This window comes from Hippichthys cyanospilos, chromosome 11 (assembly GCF_059441005.1).
Source record: "Hippichthys cyanospilos isolate Australia breed blue-spotted pipefish chromosome 11, RoL_Hcya_1.0, whole genome shotgun sequence".
NCBI classification, from domain to species: domain Eukaryota; kingdom Metazoa; phylum Chordata; class Actinopteri; order Syngnathiformes; family Syngnathidae; genus Hippichthys; species Hippichthys cyanospilos.
This window is the reverse complement of record NC_142379.1, coordinates 10368923-10385000: the sequence shown is the minus strand read 5'-3', so window position 1 is coordinate 10385000 and position 16078 is coordinate 10368923. Positions and strand designations below refer to the sequence as shown.

The 16078-nt window shown below is 38.7% G+C and overlaps 1 protein-coding gene across 1 annotated transcript in view; it reads left to right on the top strand.

The window, feature by feature from the left end:
* Window positions 1-16078, top strand: part of sik2b (salt-inducible kinase 2b) — a 44444-nt gene that overhangs the window by 14542 nt on the left and 13824 nt on the right. The window contains exons 4-6 of the mRNA XM_088426706.1: window positions 7672-7833; window positions 13104-13228; window positions 13373-13496. Coding sequence (XP_088282832.1) covers window positions 7672-7833; window positions 13104-13228; window positions 13373-13496 — 411 coding nt within the window. The remainder of the gene's footprint in view (window positions 1-7671; window positions 7834-13103; window positions 13229-13372; window positions 13497-16078) is intronic.

Below are 16078 nucleotides of genomic sequence, written 5' to 3'. Positions count from 1 at the left end.
ATTCACAATTTTCTACAGAATATCAAGTTTTCTACATGGTTCATACAGTATATTTAAGTAACTCTTTTTTTTTTTTTTTATGCTGCTCATTGCACAAGTTAATGATGATTAAGTTGACAACTAGATCATTTGTCACGACTATGCGTCCAGGAGTAATTTCAAAATAAAATCGCTCCAATGCCGTTCCTTTTATACTTTACTTGATAGCCTGTGTTTTATGTTGAAGCATTTTCTGACTTCCTTTACCAAATTTCACCAATAAAATTGAATGGGTTCGAAAATGACTACTCGTGGAAGAGTAACAAGGATGTTTCAAGATTTGACGAGGTGTATGAACAGCACGCCCAGGAGTTTTAGTATATCCATGCATTGAAATGGGAGGAGCTATTTTGTGTGTCAGATAGTGATGATGACATTTAGACAGCTGTGTCAAAAATTAAACCAGTGAAACCTTCAAATCATTTTATTGTTGCGATTACAGGTTACGAGGCATATCGCCTGTTAATTTGACCTATTAGACTGTCTGAGAATGCATGAAGCCTAAATCCAAACAGTTGGCTGGAGAGGATTACTCAACAGTCAATGTAATGGTCTTGTGTGTCTTTGAGGCCAGTGTTCCACTTGTGATGTCGACTCAGCAACTGTCACTCCTGTTCAGTGTGACCCACCAAGCCCTGTGAAGCAGACAGTAAGAAAAAATAAAAACATAAAAAGATAAAATGTTAAAAATAGAATGCTCCATAGTTGCTTGAAAAGAGAGATTCATTTGGGCTTGCATGCACAGCTGCCACCGGGTCTCATTCTCACCTCGTTTGCCATCTCTTAAAAAAAAAAAAAACAATGACTGATGGTTATTTCACATTGCACATTGTCTGTATATTTTATCTCGAATCATCACCAGGATTTGAAACACCATTGTGTACTGATTCCTTTGACCCCTTTGAACTGATTGCACAATGGAATACTGTATTGTTATGCAAGGTCTCGTGTAAATGTCATCATCAGTTCCGACAGTCACCACTTTGACTAAGACAGACATTCAGATATAGACTGCATTGATCTATCATATTGGATTGTACAATCCTAATCATGTACAATGCAGATTTAAAGGTCAGATCGAATTTTTTTCATCTTTCAAAAAAAATATTCCCATAATGAAACTACGTTTTGTGTTTCGGTATGATAAATACTTTAGCAACTGTACAGGCACCGTTTGACATTGTAACATCCTTGCATAGTGTATATAAAGAAAAACGTGACCATTGTTAATATTTAAAACAATAAAACATTTAACTCAACTGAGAAGTAAGGGTAGAGGTCACATCTATTTGAGTAATTATAATTCAAGTGTAAATGGAGATCCATTCTTGTCATGCTAGATGCTGTGCCCCACCTCAGAATGGGCCAAAAGAAGAAACCAAGCAGAAACACCCACTCAGGGTCGATGTTGATTGAACTGAGCTGGAGTAAGATTCTGTGGGATTTGCTAAAAATTGAGGAGGTTCAGCTCCCAGTCAGTTGTGATAGATTAGATCACATGCATTCTTTACAGTGGTAAGTCAACAAGGTTGTGGAAGAGCAGAATAAGTAACATGCACACATACAATAAACAAGGTGACTCAGACAAGCTCTGGGACTGTTCCACAATAGTAATAGTTTGTGTTTCTAATTTATCTTTTATGTCACCAGTCATGGAACCTTTCTGACACAGCTTGTATGTGAAAGCCAAACGGAGTATGACACAAGCAGTTGGAGATGGCTGTGTTAATTCTTGCTCAAGGGGTGGGTGGACACCATCTGCTTACTTGTATGCCTTTGTGCCTGCTGCGCCTCAAGATAGTTCGCAACCACTGGACGGATCAAACCTGAAAATTGGGTCAAATGCAAATACAGAAGCGATCCAGTGAGGAGAGGTTCAATGGAAAAGGAAGAAGAAGAGAATAGAGAAGCGTGTGGGGATGTCCATTTGAATTTGGAAGGTTGTAGAAAAATGTAGGGCATGCATATTTAAGAAAGCACTACTGGCATGATGAGGAGAGCGATGAAGCTGGCAGAGAGCGCTCGCTCACACAGATTTCAGTCTGCCTGATGGGAAAGGAATTGTTGCCTTCAAAGAAATCCTATTTTTGATACACCGCCCTATTTCCATAAGCTGTCAATTTGTGTTTGCTCATGAACCTTCTGGCATATCATAGGGTCACTGGGAATGTTTGGACTGTTTAGACAACAGTGTGTTGTAGTTCTGCTTTTGATGTTAAAATGATGAAAAACCTCCAAAATGACAGCACAAAATCCATTTTCCATTTTCTAGAGCTGCTTGTGTTTTACAAATAAATTAAAATCTTCATCTGCATCTCGTTCCATATTTCAACAAAACAGTGAAACATGCGGTATCCTGCATGCTTTCCGGTTTTCTCTCCCAACCTCACCTGATTCAAATGATTAGCATATTGGCAAGCTCAGAAGTAGCTTGAAAATAATCATTTAAATCAGATGTGGTTAAGATTCGAAAACCTGTTGGATACCAGCAGTTTGACACCTGTGTATTAGAGCAAGCATATAAAAGATTATGAAAATAGTTTGTCTAGAAAACATGTGGACAACCATACTTGCCGGCGGAGGGCAAATACGTGACACGGCATTGTTGATCGCGTGCCTGGCTGCCACTCATCTCCCGTTCAATGCACGCCATTTTCCTGGTCAGAGTATCAATTTTCCCAAATCAATAATGATGAATTGAAGGACGTTTCGTCAGTATTGACTTTGAAAAATTGCCCCTTGACCAAGAAAATGATGTGCCTTGAATCTGAGAGGAATTGAAGCCAGACCCGCTATCAACAATGCTGTGTCAAATCTCTGCCCCCTGCTGGCAAGTATGGCTTTCTGCATGTTGTCTTGACAAATAGGTTTCCCCAGCTTACAAAGCTTGCTTTAATGTAACCAACAAAACAAAAAAGTCTTGGATGCAGTGTTTCTTGATAACAAGAAATAGATGTTTTATTCTCAGCAACACAGTTACACTTTAAATTAACCTGAATTTTTTTTTAATTTCATTTTAGAATATTGCACGGCTTTGTTTTTTGTCAAAAATGTATCTGTGCTATGTCCTTTCAAAATGGCAATAGACCGAATTACTATTAAGGTGATATTAGCAAATGAATCCCTGTGGCAGCTGTTTCGGTATCGATATGGCCAATTGTTACATGATTGGTGAAATTCTCATTTACACACTTTACACATTAGGTTTCAAGAACCTAAGATTATATAATGAACCAGACTAATAGATCACGGTCATGTGTTATTGCACGACCAGTCATTTCATAAACAAATGTGTACATGCATACATCTCATTCATTGTAATTAGAGAGAGAGCCGATTAATTAGTCTACATGTACTTAAATGTTGCCAAATAATTATCTTGCAAAAAACATTGTGATTGCATGCGAATGATCTCAACATTTGTAAGACAGCAGCATGCAGTTCCAGTCATGTGATCACAGAATAGATTTTAAACTTGTCAAAAACTAAAGAACGAACAACAGCCTTGAGGTAGCAGTGTTGGCTTATGGTGCCAGAGTAGAATACTGTATACATCTTGCCACTTGAAAGTTCCAAGTCTGATTACCCTAAACCCCGAATCTGCCATTTATTTCAATAATTCCAAGCACATTTAACAGCATAGATTGAAAGTGCTATGAAATTATTATAACTAACCAATACACGTATTCAGATAGATCCTTTATAGTTTCATAAACATGTCTAAAGTTTGACCAAAATGTGTTATCTCCTGTATTTGAAGTTTCAAGCTTTTATCAAGTTAGTATTACAAAGGAGGTCAGCTGCAATATAAAACTAACAATACATGGAATTACATCATGGCTTAATGCCTCAATATTACACCCATGGATCTTGGATTATAGCTTAATAGAGCTCATTAATAGAGCTAATTTTAATAATGAAATGTAATCACCAGGCTGGAATAGGATTTAGATATTATAAAATATATCTACTGAAAAGTCATCCATAAAATATGTCTTTTGAAATTGCTGATGCCTAAATGGTAATATTAGTGTTTAGGTGGATACTTTCAATATAAAATTGTCCTAAAGTAATATCAATAGACGTGTCAAGGGATTTAATAATGATTTTGATCAGATATACTCATATCAGCAAAATAAACATGCATTTTTAAACCTATGGGCCTCAATGTATGGGTGTCAACCAAACACCAAAACGTTGCATTATATCTTCAAACTGAGCCAAGGTCCAGCTGACTCCAAGCCATTTTAAGTGCTTAGTGCTCCAGAATGAAATAAGACCTATCGACTCTCTGTGCGCACATTGAATGTGACTTTAATGTGGGAGCTGCGTTCAAATGGCTTGGCTATTGGTTACTGATGTGGAAAAAGACATGAGTGATTTTTGCCCCTTCTCCACACCTATAGACCCTCTCCCCTCTTTCCACCACAGTATGATCTGATGTCAGGCCAAGGTTCAATCGGGAAATCTTCCTGGTAGACACTCTGTTTGTTCAATCTAAACCTGAGCAGCTGTTAAGAGACTCAGTTCCTCAGCCAGCTTGCTGGCATTGCGCAGCGACTGTTGATCCGTTCCCTAATACCCTTATGATTCATGCTTGTTCTGTTGGCTTTCCCAGGAAGCATGCCTCACTGTTGAGCTCTTTGCCCTGGCCCATTTTGTATTTGGGGATTATTTGTCCTGCTTGTCTTTGAACCGGTTTGGGTAATTATGTTCAATCTAACGAGCCGGTAATTGAGGATGGATTGTTCAACTGGAGTTCAAAACATGTGCTCATTTGGAAACAAATGTTTTTAGGGTCAATGGTAAATCTTGAGGTTTGATATGTGGTATATTGCTGGAGATCTCTTGGGACAATCTCTGGAAGCTTCCCTCGTGTCTCTCTGCTTAACCAACGAGTTTTCTTTGAGAATGAGTAACTTTATTGTGATTTTGCAGGAAACACTGGCATTACCCTGTCAAGGGAATTGGCTAAAAAAAAAAAATCAGGGGTGTAATTTGCATGTATACTTACAATTTGGTTTTATTTAGTCTTCTGTTGTTATGTTTACAATCTAGCTAATTAAATTATCCTGCTTCATTAAACCACCACTAGGTGATTTGAAAATATCAGTCAAGTTCTTTAGCTTTAGTATTTTTTTCTCAATGGATTCTTCCATCCTCAGAGATGTGGAAAAAAATGTGGGGGAAAAAAAGAAGGAGGTGAAGGGTGGCAATGGAGTGGTGACCCCAAACATTTGTCTGAGGAGGGCATCCATCCAACCTCCTGTCAAAAGTTTTTCAAGGCATGTCCGTCGATCAAGGGGCATTGTGCTGTGATCATTGGTTACCAAGTTTGGAAAAGTTAGGTTGGCGCCCCCCACCCCCGTCAACAAGATTTTTTCTAGACAAAACCTTGGACAAATATGTATTCGCAGGCATGCTAAAAGGGACCTATATGTTTTTGTGTGTATGTGATCAGGGAGCATCAACCTTGGAAAACGTCCATCCGCAACCACTGCTCCACTACCCCATCAATAATTTTTCGAGGACATCAACCCTGAGCATGCACATTATTTTGCATGCCATTTTTTTGTCCTCTATGTAAAAATACAGTAAGATCTAATCGTGTTGTCACTTCTTTGTCTACATTAGAAACAGTTGCCTTCATCATTAACTCTTAAAATTAATATAATCTCCAAAAGTTATACGGATCTGTGAATGAATGAATGATTCAATATACAATATGTGGTTGGACTATGCTTGGACTATCCAATTAAGTGACACTTGAATATGAATATTCTAAAGCTGTGTTCATTCAGGACAGGTGTTGATAGGAAACAATGGAATGTCTACTTATCATACTTCAGTGGTGTGACAAGCATCTCTCAGTTGAATCAGTCAGTGTGCAACCATCCACCATCATTGTGTTACCTTGATAACCAGAGATGGAATGAAGACACCGGGTGAGAGATGACGACAAGTGATTCACTTTGCGTTGGTTGCACCCTCACAAGCTCTTGAAGAAATAATGATCATTGAGTGACTTGTTCTCTTGGACCTCGTCGACACATTCCCCTCTGTGGTGTTTCTTTTGATTAGCAGCTTTGCATGAAAACATAAGCGCTGCCCAGGTCACTGAATGGCATTCACGTTGGAATGTACCGTGCAGCTACTATCTAATCAGTAGCTTTTTTTTTGCAGTTTTTGTACCTTGTTGTGGATGATTTTACATTCCCCTGTAACAATGTAAATGTGTTACGTGCTAGAGATGCTTTTTTTTTTTCCGATGAGACTTTTGGGTTCTTGATTGTTTTGTCTCTTGCTGTGTGTTGGTAACCCATGGGGATTATGTTCCAATGCTTAAAATATTTGATGTGCTTTTTATGGCATTGCTTGTAATGCAATCTAGGTCAAATATTTCTTGATTTCTGCGTGTGTGTGTGTGTGTGTGAGATTTTTTTTTTTTTAACTGACCAGGAAATTTTGTTGAAAGGAGGCACCACACATCACTTTAACATGTCCTGAAGGTGTTGAATTGGTTCGAGATCGTTTAACTGTGAACGACTCATCATACAATTTGTATCACTTTCATACTCTTCAAATCATTTGGAACCGCAATGATTTAGGACTTTGGTTTCCTGGAACGGACCACCCCATTGTTAGTTAGAATGCTCCATCATAGGAAAAGTCACCCACAACAATTTTTCAGTTCACTGGTGATCTTGTCACAAATCCAATTGTCGTATTCAAGCTAATATTTCAGTTTGTGTTTTTTGCCTTTATACCAAAACCATTAAAAAGAAAAAGAAACAAAAGTCAGACATGGTCAATATTGCTTGCCAGAGATGCCCTGGAAAGCTACCAAACAATGTATTAGGAGGACCCTTTTTGAAGGCAACAAACATATTTTACATGGGAAATCATTGCACATTAAAATAATAAAACAAAACTCCCATGATTGGCTATTTTGATAATTGTAAACTGTGTTTGATTTACCAGATTGTATTGGAATATTGCATTTAAAATACAACTACTTAAATATGTATTACTTGATTAAAGCTACTAGTAGAGATAAAGTAGATAAACTGAAATCAAAAACAATCTGTGTTTCTCACACAGCCCTCACATTCACACGTACCCTTCTCGAGTATAGTGCTGTTTCACCACCTTTTTTACCTTCCTCGAGCAGTAATGGCACAATGCATTCATGCTACTAGACACCGGCTATAAAATTGGGTTCTCGATAAAAGAAAACGAGAATATCCTTTTCTGACTGTACTGTACAAAGTATGCTGTGACGTTACAAAGCTATAAACTGAACCCGGCAGCTTGTCTGCTCTTCATAAAAGCAATAAATTACACTTAACAGATAAAACAACAATGAGTGAATTGTTTGATAGAATACCTTTGGACTGTGTTTGCAAAATCTGCACAGTGATAGTTTATTACCTTTCTAACCAATTTCCTCTCTCCTTTATGGTTTTCTTCTTTATCAGACAGTAGTAAGACTTAAAAACTTTAGAATTTGAAAGTAAAAAACTGTAAAATCTTAAAACGTCTAAGAGGTTCTAACCTGACATGTTTCGCCGTTTTTTTCTTTCGCCTTCTTTAGAGTGTTCAGTTTCCAATTTCCTCTCTTTTTGGCTGTAGACTACCTGGCAAAGCATGGCCGACTGAGTGAGATGGAGGCCAGGAGGAAGTTCTGGCAGATCTTGTCTGCGGTGGAATATTGTCACAATCGCAAAATTGTCCACCGGGACTTGAAGGCAGAGAATCTACTGCTGGACGGCCACATGAACATTAAAATTGCAGGTAAGACCGCATGAGTGACCAGTATACACACTTGAAGGCTTGAAGGCAGAGAATCTGCTGCTGGATGGCCACATGAACATTAAAAATGCAGGTACGACAGCATGAGTGACCAGTATACACACTTTGTAAAAAATATTGGTAGTCTTCTGTGAATTGAGGAAAATATTCTTTGCTATTATTTTGAAGAACTGAGAGAACACATTAAAATAATAGTCATAATAGAGAATTATTTTCAAATAAACACATCAAAAACACTTAGACAAACATGATGGTACTCCCAAGAAAATTTTGGAAACAATTTGACGATAGGAACGTATTCAACCATGCATCTTTTTGAACTAGCATCGCAGGTGTCTTAAAACATATAAGCAACCAGTTGACCTACTTAATTGGTGACAAGCAGTTGCCGTGATGCTTTGTGACATTGTGTGTAAAAATATGGACCAGATGAATCAGAGGAGGGATTTGTCTCCAGAATACAAAGAAAGTTATCGACAAGCAAGTCTCATTGAAAGCTACAAAGTTTGGTTTTCCTAATTGCCTCAAAATGTGCTCCATAATAAAAAAATTAAGGGTACCATCATTTTTTTGTCCAAGCCCGTTTCATGATTTTTCTTCGCATTATTTGTAATTGTTGAACCAGATTTTCATTAATTTTCTTAAATTTTTATTGACCATTATTATTTTTCTGACTTATTTTTTCCTTTATTAACAACAAATTTGTATGTGTATTCCCCTGTCTGTGTGAAATATACTGTACACGTTTTTGATCCATTGCCTTGTTGTGATGTCAATGCTGACGTAGTTTAGAAATGTCTTAACTACCTGTTCTGGCCATTCACACTTTTGTGTTGGGAAGTGGTTGGTGGTTGCGTGTGAGATGATTGTGAGTGCAAGATCTCAAGAAGGCAGCCTTTTTAAAACTGAGATGGAAGAAGTGCAAAATGTTTCCCTAGGGACACTGCAGCTTTATTTTCAAGGGGGCAAAATTCTCTGACTTATGAAATTGTTCTTCTACGCTGATTTGTCAGGTTTTTGTTAATTATGTTCAAGGAACTGGTGATTATTTTATTACTGTCATAAGCTATTTTTTGGAGGCTGTAATTTGTTTTGCTACTGAACTGTGCAGGGTTATACTATTATTTCAACAATACTAAGGGAGAAAAAACCGTTCAAGAACATCAAATTACAGCTGCTGCTTGTTTATGGCCAATGTTCCAAGCAGAAAAGGTCAATTTTGACTGAAGCATATTACTGTCATGGTGCCATTTTGCTGGCACATTTACACAGTGCTTTGCGTCCACTCATCCGATGGATCCCAAGATTACAACCCGGAGATGTTATTACCCCAATTTGAAGAGACACTTTTGATTTGCCGCCAATTGTCCACATCGCAGATTAGCTTTGAAAAACAATGAACAGAACATTACTTGGTTAGTGATTAGGCAGAAGTGGAAAACACTCCCTGGGGAGGAGATGAGCAGCATTGTACGCATTGTGCTTTCGAGCCAGAATGCACTTTGACAAATAGAGGGACATGATAGATTACGTTTAAGTGATGACTTTTTTGAGGGGGGTTTCTTGACATGTCTGCAATTTTGCAGCGCTGCAACACCACCAACAAAAATGGTTTATCAAAACTGTGAAATGCGCATCATTATGAGTAGTCAATATTGAAGCGCTTGAATGTAAATGAGACTGAATCAATAGCACCTCTGCTAGTTACAGATGAGCAGAAGAACTGTTGTCGTGACATCCATGTTTACGTATAAAGTTTTACCTCAAATTTTCACCTTTTACAGTAATGTACACTAAAAACATTGTATTTCGGATTGTAAACCACACCTGTATTTAATGATGAATAAGCTGTACTGGACTATAAAACCACAGGTCATAACAGCAGATATTTACACAGAAAATTGGTTCATAGATGTTTTTCTTTTTCTGTATTTTTGTTTAAAACTTTTTTAATTGCCTGCTTACAGCAACAATTTTATCTTCAACAGACTGAACATGCATGCAGGGTTAGCACAGCATGTTTTCAACATAACACTGATCAAATACTGCAGCTCAAACTCATAATCAATAGCATTGACAGCATCTTCTGTCTCCCTTTGTGTAATTGATTGGTTATGATTATTTTAGTGAACAAACGCATTGCACATAATTCACATATACAATCTTACATATTCAGCCATATATACAGTAGTTTATATGAGTCAAATGTACACATCACAAACTTTTATACCAGGACTTATTCAATTTAGACATAATTTTTATATTTTTAATACCATATTTTTAAAACTTGTGCAGAGCAGGGCCATAGATTCACATCATCATCAACAAACATCCAAACAACTTCGAACATTCACACATTTGAGTCACATTTCTGGCTTTTCAATCAATGATGTCTTTCCCCTGAAGACCACCTCTTGGGTTAGCTTTTGAAGCTCATACATGTAGCGGTCAGTGAAAAGAGGTCAGACTCATACAGACTGCAGAGGAGAGAGGTCATCAGTGGCAGTGGGGGGTGCCCTTCATGTTTCCACCTCAAAAAGCCCTTTTACATGACAGGGGGGCCGTTTGATGTTGGGAAAAGAGGCAGGTGTATATCGTTGGCTAAATTAAAATGGCACTTAAAACTCCACCAACACTGAAAAATCACCAAATTGTAAATGTTTTAGGGTAGCTATCACTGGCATGTCTTTACATTCATATCAAAAGGATTCTTTTTTTTTTTTTTTTTTTTTTTTTTTTTTTTTTTTACTGAATTCTGTTATTTAATGTTGATTGTTACATAATCATCATAGCATTGCCCTACCATGAAATACTAACCACCTTGACCGGGGTAAATAACTCACAGAGACCTCTGTTCTTAATCTATCTCAAGCATAACGCCGCCATGGTGCATCATATGACATGTTTGTGCAACAGAATCTCCATTTGAGTCATTGGGGCTCAATGACTCAACCATCCTTCTTTGGCAGATATCTGCAGGCACTAGATAGACTGTTAATGGAGGTTTTTGTTTTATTTTGATTCTTTTAAAGCCTCATTCTCACTAAGCAGTACAATTTGGTTCATTTTGCCACATTACGATTTGGATCATTATATCTTGAGCTCAGACGTCTTCTTACGATAGCATGATGATAACATTTGATCAGCCGTTATCTGTAGTAATTTCTCAAGTGTCACGTTAAGGCCAATATTATGCTAATGATGTTGTGTGTGTTTCAGACTCTGTGCAGCTTGCCTGCAGTGTGCGGCATCTTTTTTGACATCAAACTGACTATTCAGTATTTCACTCCACAAAGTGGGTCACAGCTTGTGAAGCTAAATCTGCACTGGCAATAACAACAACAACAACAACAAACAACTCTTACCTGTGTCACATTCGCATGCACAGCATCAACACACAGCAAGCCCAAATGCTGTAAGCCGTAGGTGTGGCACACCGTTTAGACTTGTTGGCTTTAATGATGTTACTGCAGATGTATGCCGAAACACGCAAATTATTCAATACAAATGACTGCAGCTTTGCAACTCATTTTTGCATTCTGTAGTACTGCTTTCATAGTTCATGCTCCATTTACATACAATACACATAATGCCATTTTTGTGCGGATTGGAAGAATTGAGTTGTTCAATAGGTTGCTGGTGATGCATTGAATTTTATGAATATCTGCCATTCAATCATTGCCATTAATATGGTTGGTTAGAAAAATGTATTGTGTAAGTTTGAAGGCTCCACAAGATCTTCCCACGTTTGTGATGACAGCAGTTTTGGTGCCGAACATAATTGTGGAACGTATCCTGTCATGTGCTCTCGCACTCGGCAGCATGTGTGTCTACTCTCATGTGCTAACATCACCTCCAGCCCTCATTATGTAAGCCAGACTTTTTTTAATCATCATTATTCCCCCCCACCCCACTCTCTCCCAGTTTACATAACTGTGTCAAATGATGGAAAAAGCATGAGAGCAGAGGGTTAAGTGAGCATCATTGTCATCTCCTGTAACTGTTGGTTTAACTGTTGGTACCATAATCACAGGATCACATTGGTAAAAAGCAAACAATGCTAGTTTTTATTTGTGACCTGTGCCCCCCCCCCCCCCCCCCCCCCCCTCCTTCCCTTTTCTTAATCCCTTTTGTGAATATGGCCTTTGTATGACGGGAGGGAGAAAAAGAGGAACTATGCACCTCCAATTTGCTTTCATGAAAAATGAGGCATTTTAATACATTATTCATTTCATATTCCTGTGTGTTTTTGTGGATATTGCTGATTGAATTCTGATTTAACCAGCCGGAAATGTAGAATAGTTTGTATTTGGTGTATGTGTGGACTCCTCCGGTGTCATGCTTTTCAGTAGATAAAATTCAACTTGTTTAGGCTCCAGACAGCCAGTGGAGCAAAACCTCTGGTGAGCTCATGTGAGGTATGCAGGTGACCTCTTTTAGGGCACCTATTTATTCAGCATACAAATATGTGTTTTATGTAGCACAGTCTGTGATCTTATAATTTCCTAATTTGTTTGGATTATCCAACAAATTACTTGGATAGGATAATTCTATCTTTTACTCAATTGATTTGCTAAAGCTATCAGAGACTTGCTAAAATTATTAATCAACAGATAATTCCAAAGCAATTGATGTAATTTTAGACATAACTGTGACAGAGTGGTTGATTTTTGAAAAAGACAACTATTAAACATACACTAAAGTACTTACCATTTTCAGCATTAAAAAATAATGTGCCCATAATTATTTTAATAAGTATTTTTTTTGTAGATTTAATACATTTAAAACATTTTTCCGCTTTCTGTTTGCTGAAACTGACAACCAATCACACCTCAGCTTGACCATGCTTGGTTGTATCCTGAGCCCTGAGCGCATATCAGGTCGTTTTCTGTCCAAAGCAAAATATATTTTTAAAGCTATTATTTGTGATTATTTGTATTTGTATTCGAAAAGTAAACTTGTTGTTTTTTTCTGCTGAAAACGGTTAAATAAATGTAGTATTCCTGTAAGAATGTGGTCCTTCAGTGTTTAATCAAAAGCATGCTCCTTTAGACTGCACAACTGTTTGTTGGAATAAAGATAAACGATGAATATTCTATAATTTATGGTAGTTAATATCCTTCACGAGCCAGTATTACAGCATTCCAAAAAAAATCAAATGTAACTTGTCATATTATTGCTCAATGTTTCAAAGTGAGATTTTTTATTTTGTCAGCACTATAAAAATTATCCCACTCTTGTGTCTTTGGCAGACTTTGGATTTGGAAACTTCTTCCAGCCTGGCGAGCCTCTGGCCACATGGTGCGGCAGCCCCCCCTATGCGGCTCCTGAGATTTTCGAAGGCCAACAGTATGAGGGCCCACAACTGGACATATGGGTAGGTTGTGTGCATAAGTTGTGTCACAGTCCTGCTTTTCCACTGTAAGTCTTTTACAATATCCTTAGAAGCTTAGAAGCGCTATTAGAAGTCGAAGTAGGAACTGCAACTTTTTATAGCATCCTCCTGTCTGAATTGTTCCAGAGTATGGGTGTGGTGCTGTATGTGTTGGTCTGTGGTGCCTTGCCCTTTGACGGACCCTCGTTGCCTGTACTTCGACAGCGAGTCTTGGAAGGAAGGTTCCGCATTCCCTACTTCATGACGGAAGGTAGGAAGTCCATCTTAGCCATGGTTGGCATAAAAAATATTAATGCTAAAATCAGCATGAAGAAAAAAATTATTTTCTCCTGTGACACCATCACATCTTCTGCTTGGCTCAAAACACTTGTGTATGGCATTACCCACTTAAGGTAGCATTGTGTTCGTGATTAAGGCCAAGGGCACGCAGTGATAACAGCATTTCCTCTGTGATGTGCATGTTTTTAATAGTGTACAGGTATATGTGTGCTGCTAACAGTGTCAAAGCAGTCATGCTGTGACTCTGCTAGCTAGTTCGAACTAGATTTAAGTCCAGAACTCGAGCTGTTTATGTAACCTGACAACAAGCCAGTGAAATCCTTTAGACCAGGGATGCCCAAACTTTTTTGCTCCAAGATCATCTTTTCCAGCAGCCAACCTCCCATGGGGGTTCACATTAAGTAGTACAGTTCATCACTGCGAACATGGTATGCCACCATGCTCCTATTCCACTGCTGGATGTTGGCACACCGCAGAAGACGCATGAGTCATGTTATCCAGGGAAACCATCAACCCAACATCGGGTTTCTTCTTGTACATATCTGACTCCCATTGCAAACTTTTGTGGCTGAAATACTTCCAAAACTGCAAACCATACATGCCACTAAAACTTAAGTCAGTGGATCCAATAATGCAAAGATATTTAGAAAATAATATATTTTTCTGTCTAAAACAATTTTCTTTTCACATTTCCTATAACTGGGTGGCTCGGTGGAGCAGTGGTTAGCACGTCTGCCTCACAGTTAAAGGCATCCGAGTCCAAATCCACCTGGCTCCGGCCTTCCTGTGTTGAGTTTGCATGTTCTCTCCGAACCCACGTGGGTTCTCTCCGGGCTCTCCGGCTTCATCTCACACTCTTAAACATGCATAGCAAGTGTATTGGACATACTAAATTGTCCTTAGGTATGATTGGGTGCGTGAATGGTTGTTCGTCTCTGTGTGCCCTGAAATTGACTGGTAACCAGTTCAGAGTGTGCCCCGCCTTCTGCACAAAGTCAGCAGGGATAGAAACCAGCAACCTCGTGACCCTTGGAAGTATAAGCGGCTCTAGAAAATGAATAGATTGGTGGCCATTTTCTAATAACTGTAACATGGTTGCATGTGGAATAGCATGTTATGTCTTGAAGCTATTATAGTAGTGGGATATGAAGAGTTATTTACAGTATTTTGCTTGAATGTACATTTCTTTTTACATTTACAATTGTAATAATAACGTCAATAATAATAATAATAAAAGATAAATCAAATCAAATCAAATTTTATTTGTATAGCCCTAAATCACCGAAGTCTCAAAGGGCTTCACAGATGCCTTTCAGTAAAGGGTACACAACAGCATCCCCTGTCAAAGCTCCCAGAAGGGGAAGGAAAAACTCAAAAACCCCAATTAGGGGAAAATCAGAAACCTCCAGAAGGGACCACAGGTGGGAGGATCCCCCTTCCAGGCCCACAGGTTGAAGTGGATGCTGCATGTACCAAATACAGACATACACATAAACAATATAAATTACAGAAAACATATTGTGCTATATAGTGCAGTGATGTCTTTACAGCAGGCAAAGCCATTGGGCAGGAACCATCCCACATTCCAACCAGGTGGACCGCAGACGCCCCTTCTCCTAACCCGCGATGGTCGCTCAGCGCAGGGCCCAATTGGAGGCGGTCAAGTCAACCCTCACCATCTAGCTAGCCCCCTCTCCCAGCCGGAAGAGGGGGGCAGGAAAAAAGAGAAAAGAAGAAAGCTGCAGACAGGCTCAATTAACTAAATGCTTTTGAATATAAATGTGTTTTTAGTCGGGATTTAAAGATTTCTACTGAGGTGGCTGCGCGAACTTCCATAGGTAGGGCATTCCATAGTACTGGCGCGCGAATGGAAAATGCCCTTGATCCCGCGGCATCATTAACACATTTTAGTCAAATTGTCAACATATTTATTTTGTCTTAATGGTACAATTTTAATGATCTCACTGCCCATTACGTTGTAGACATGATAACAATTGATTGGAAGTATATGTGTGTGTGTGAAATTGTCACTAATGAGTTACCTTCTCCCTATCTGGGCCTTCTTAAGAGCAGAGTGCTGTACCCCCTTCTTGCAATTCTACACCACTTGGAGGCTGTGAGTGTTAACCGGGATGCTTCTGTGCTTGAGTCATGGCGGTGGTGGTGGTGATGGTGTAATGTCCTGGCCAGGAGCAGTGTGTCAATCAGTCAGCCGCCCAGCTTCCAGCAGTTTTGCCCCTGACATAGTCCACAACCTTCCCTTTTAAACCTTTGGAGGAATATATTCATCTTTGCTTGTTGCTATAAACACAGCTGTGGCAACGAGCACAACCCCCTTTAACTTGTCCAATATTGTAGAGAGCTTACTGCTAATATGTAATAGTGTGAGGTAAACTTTTTTTCTTGGTGCTTGTGCACATAATGATGTGAAAATTTTATTGGAAGTGCTTGGGCTGTCTAACTAAATTATATAAAGCACATCAGTTGGCCATCTGGGAAGAATAGACTAGAAGAATGAAGCTCCGATAGGATAGGGGAGCTGCAACATATTTA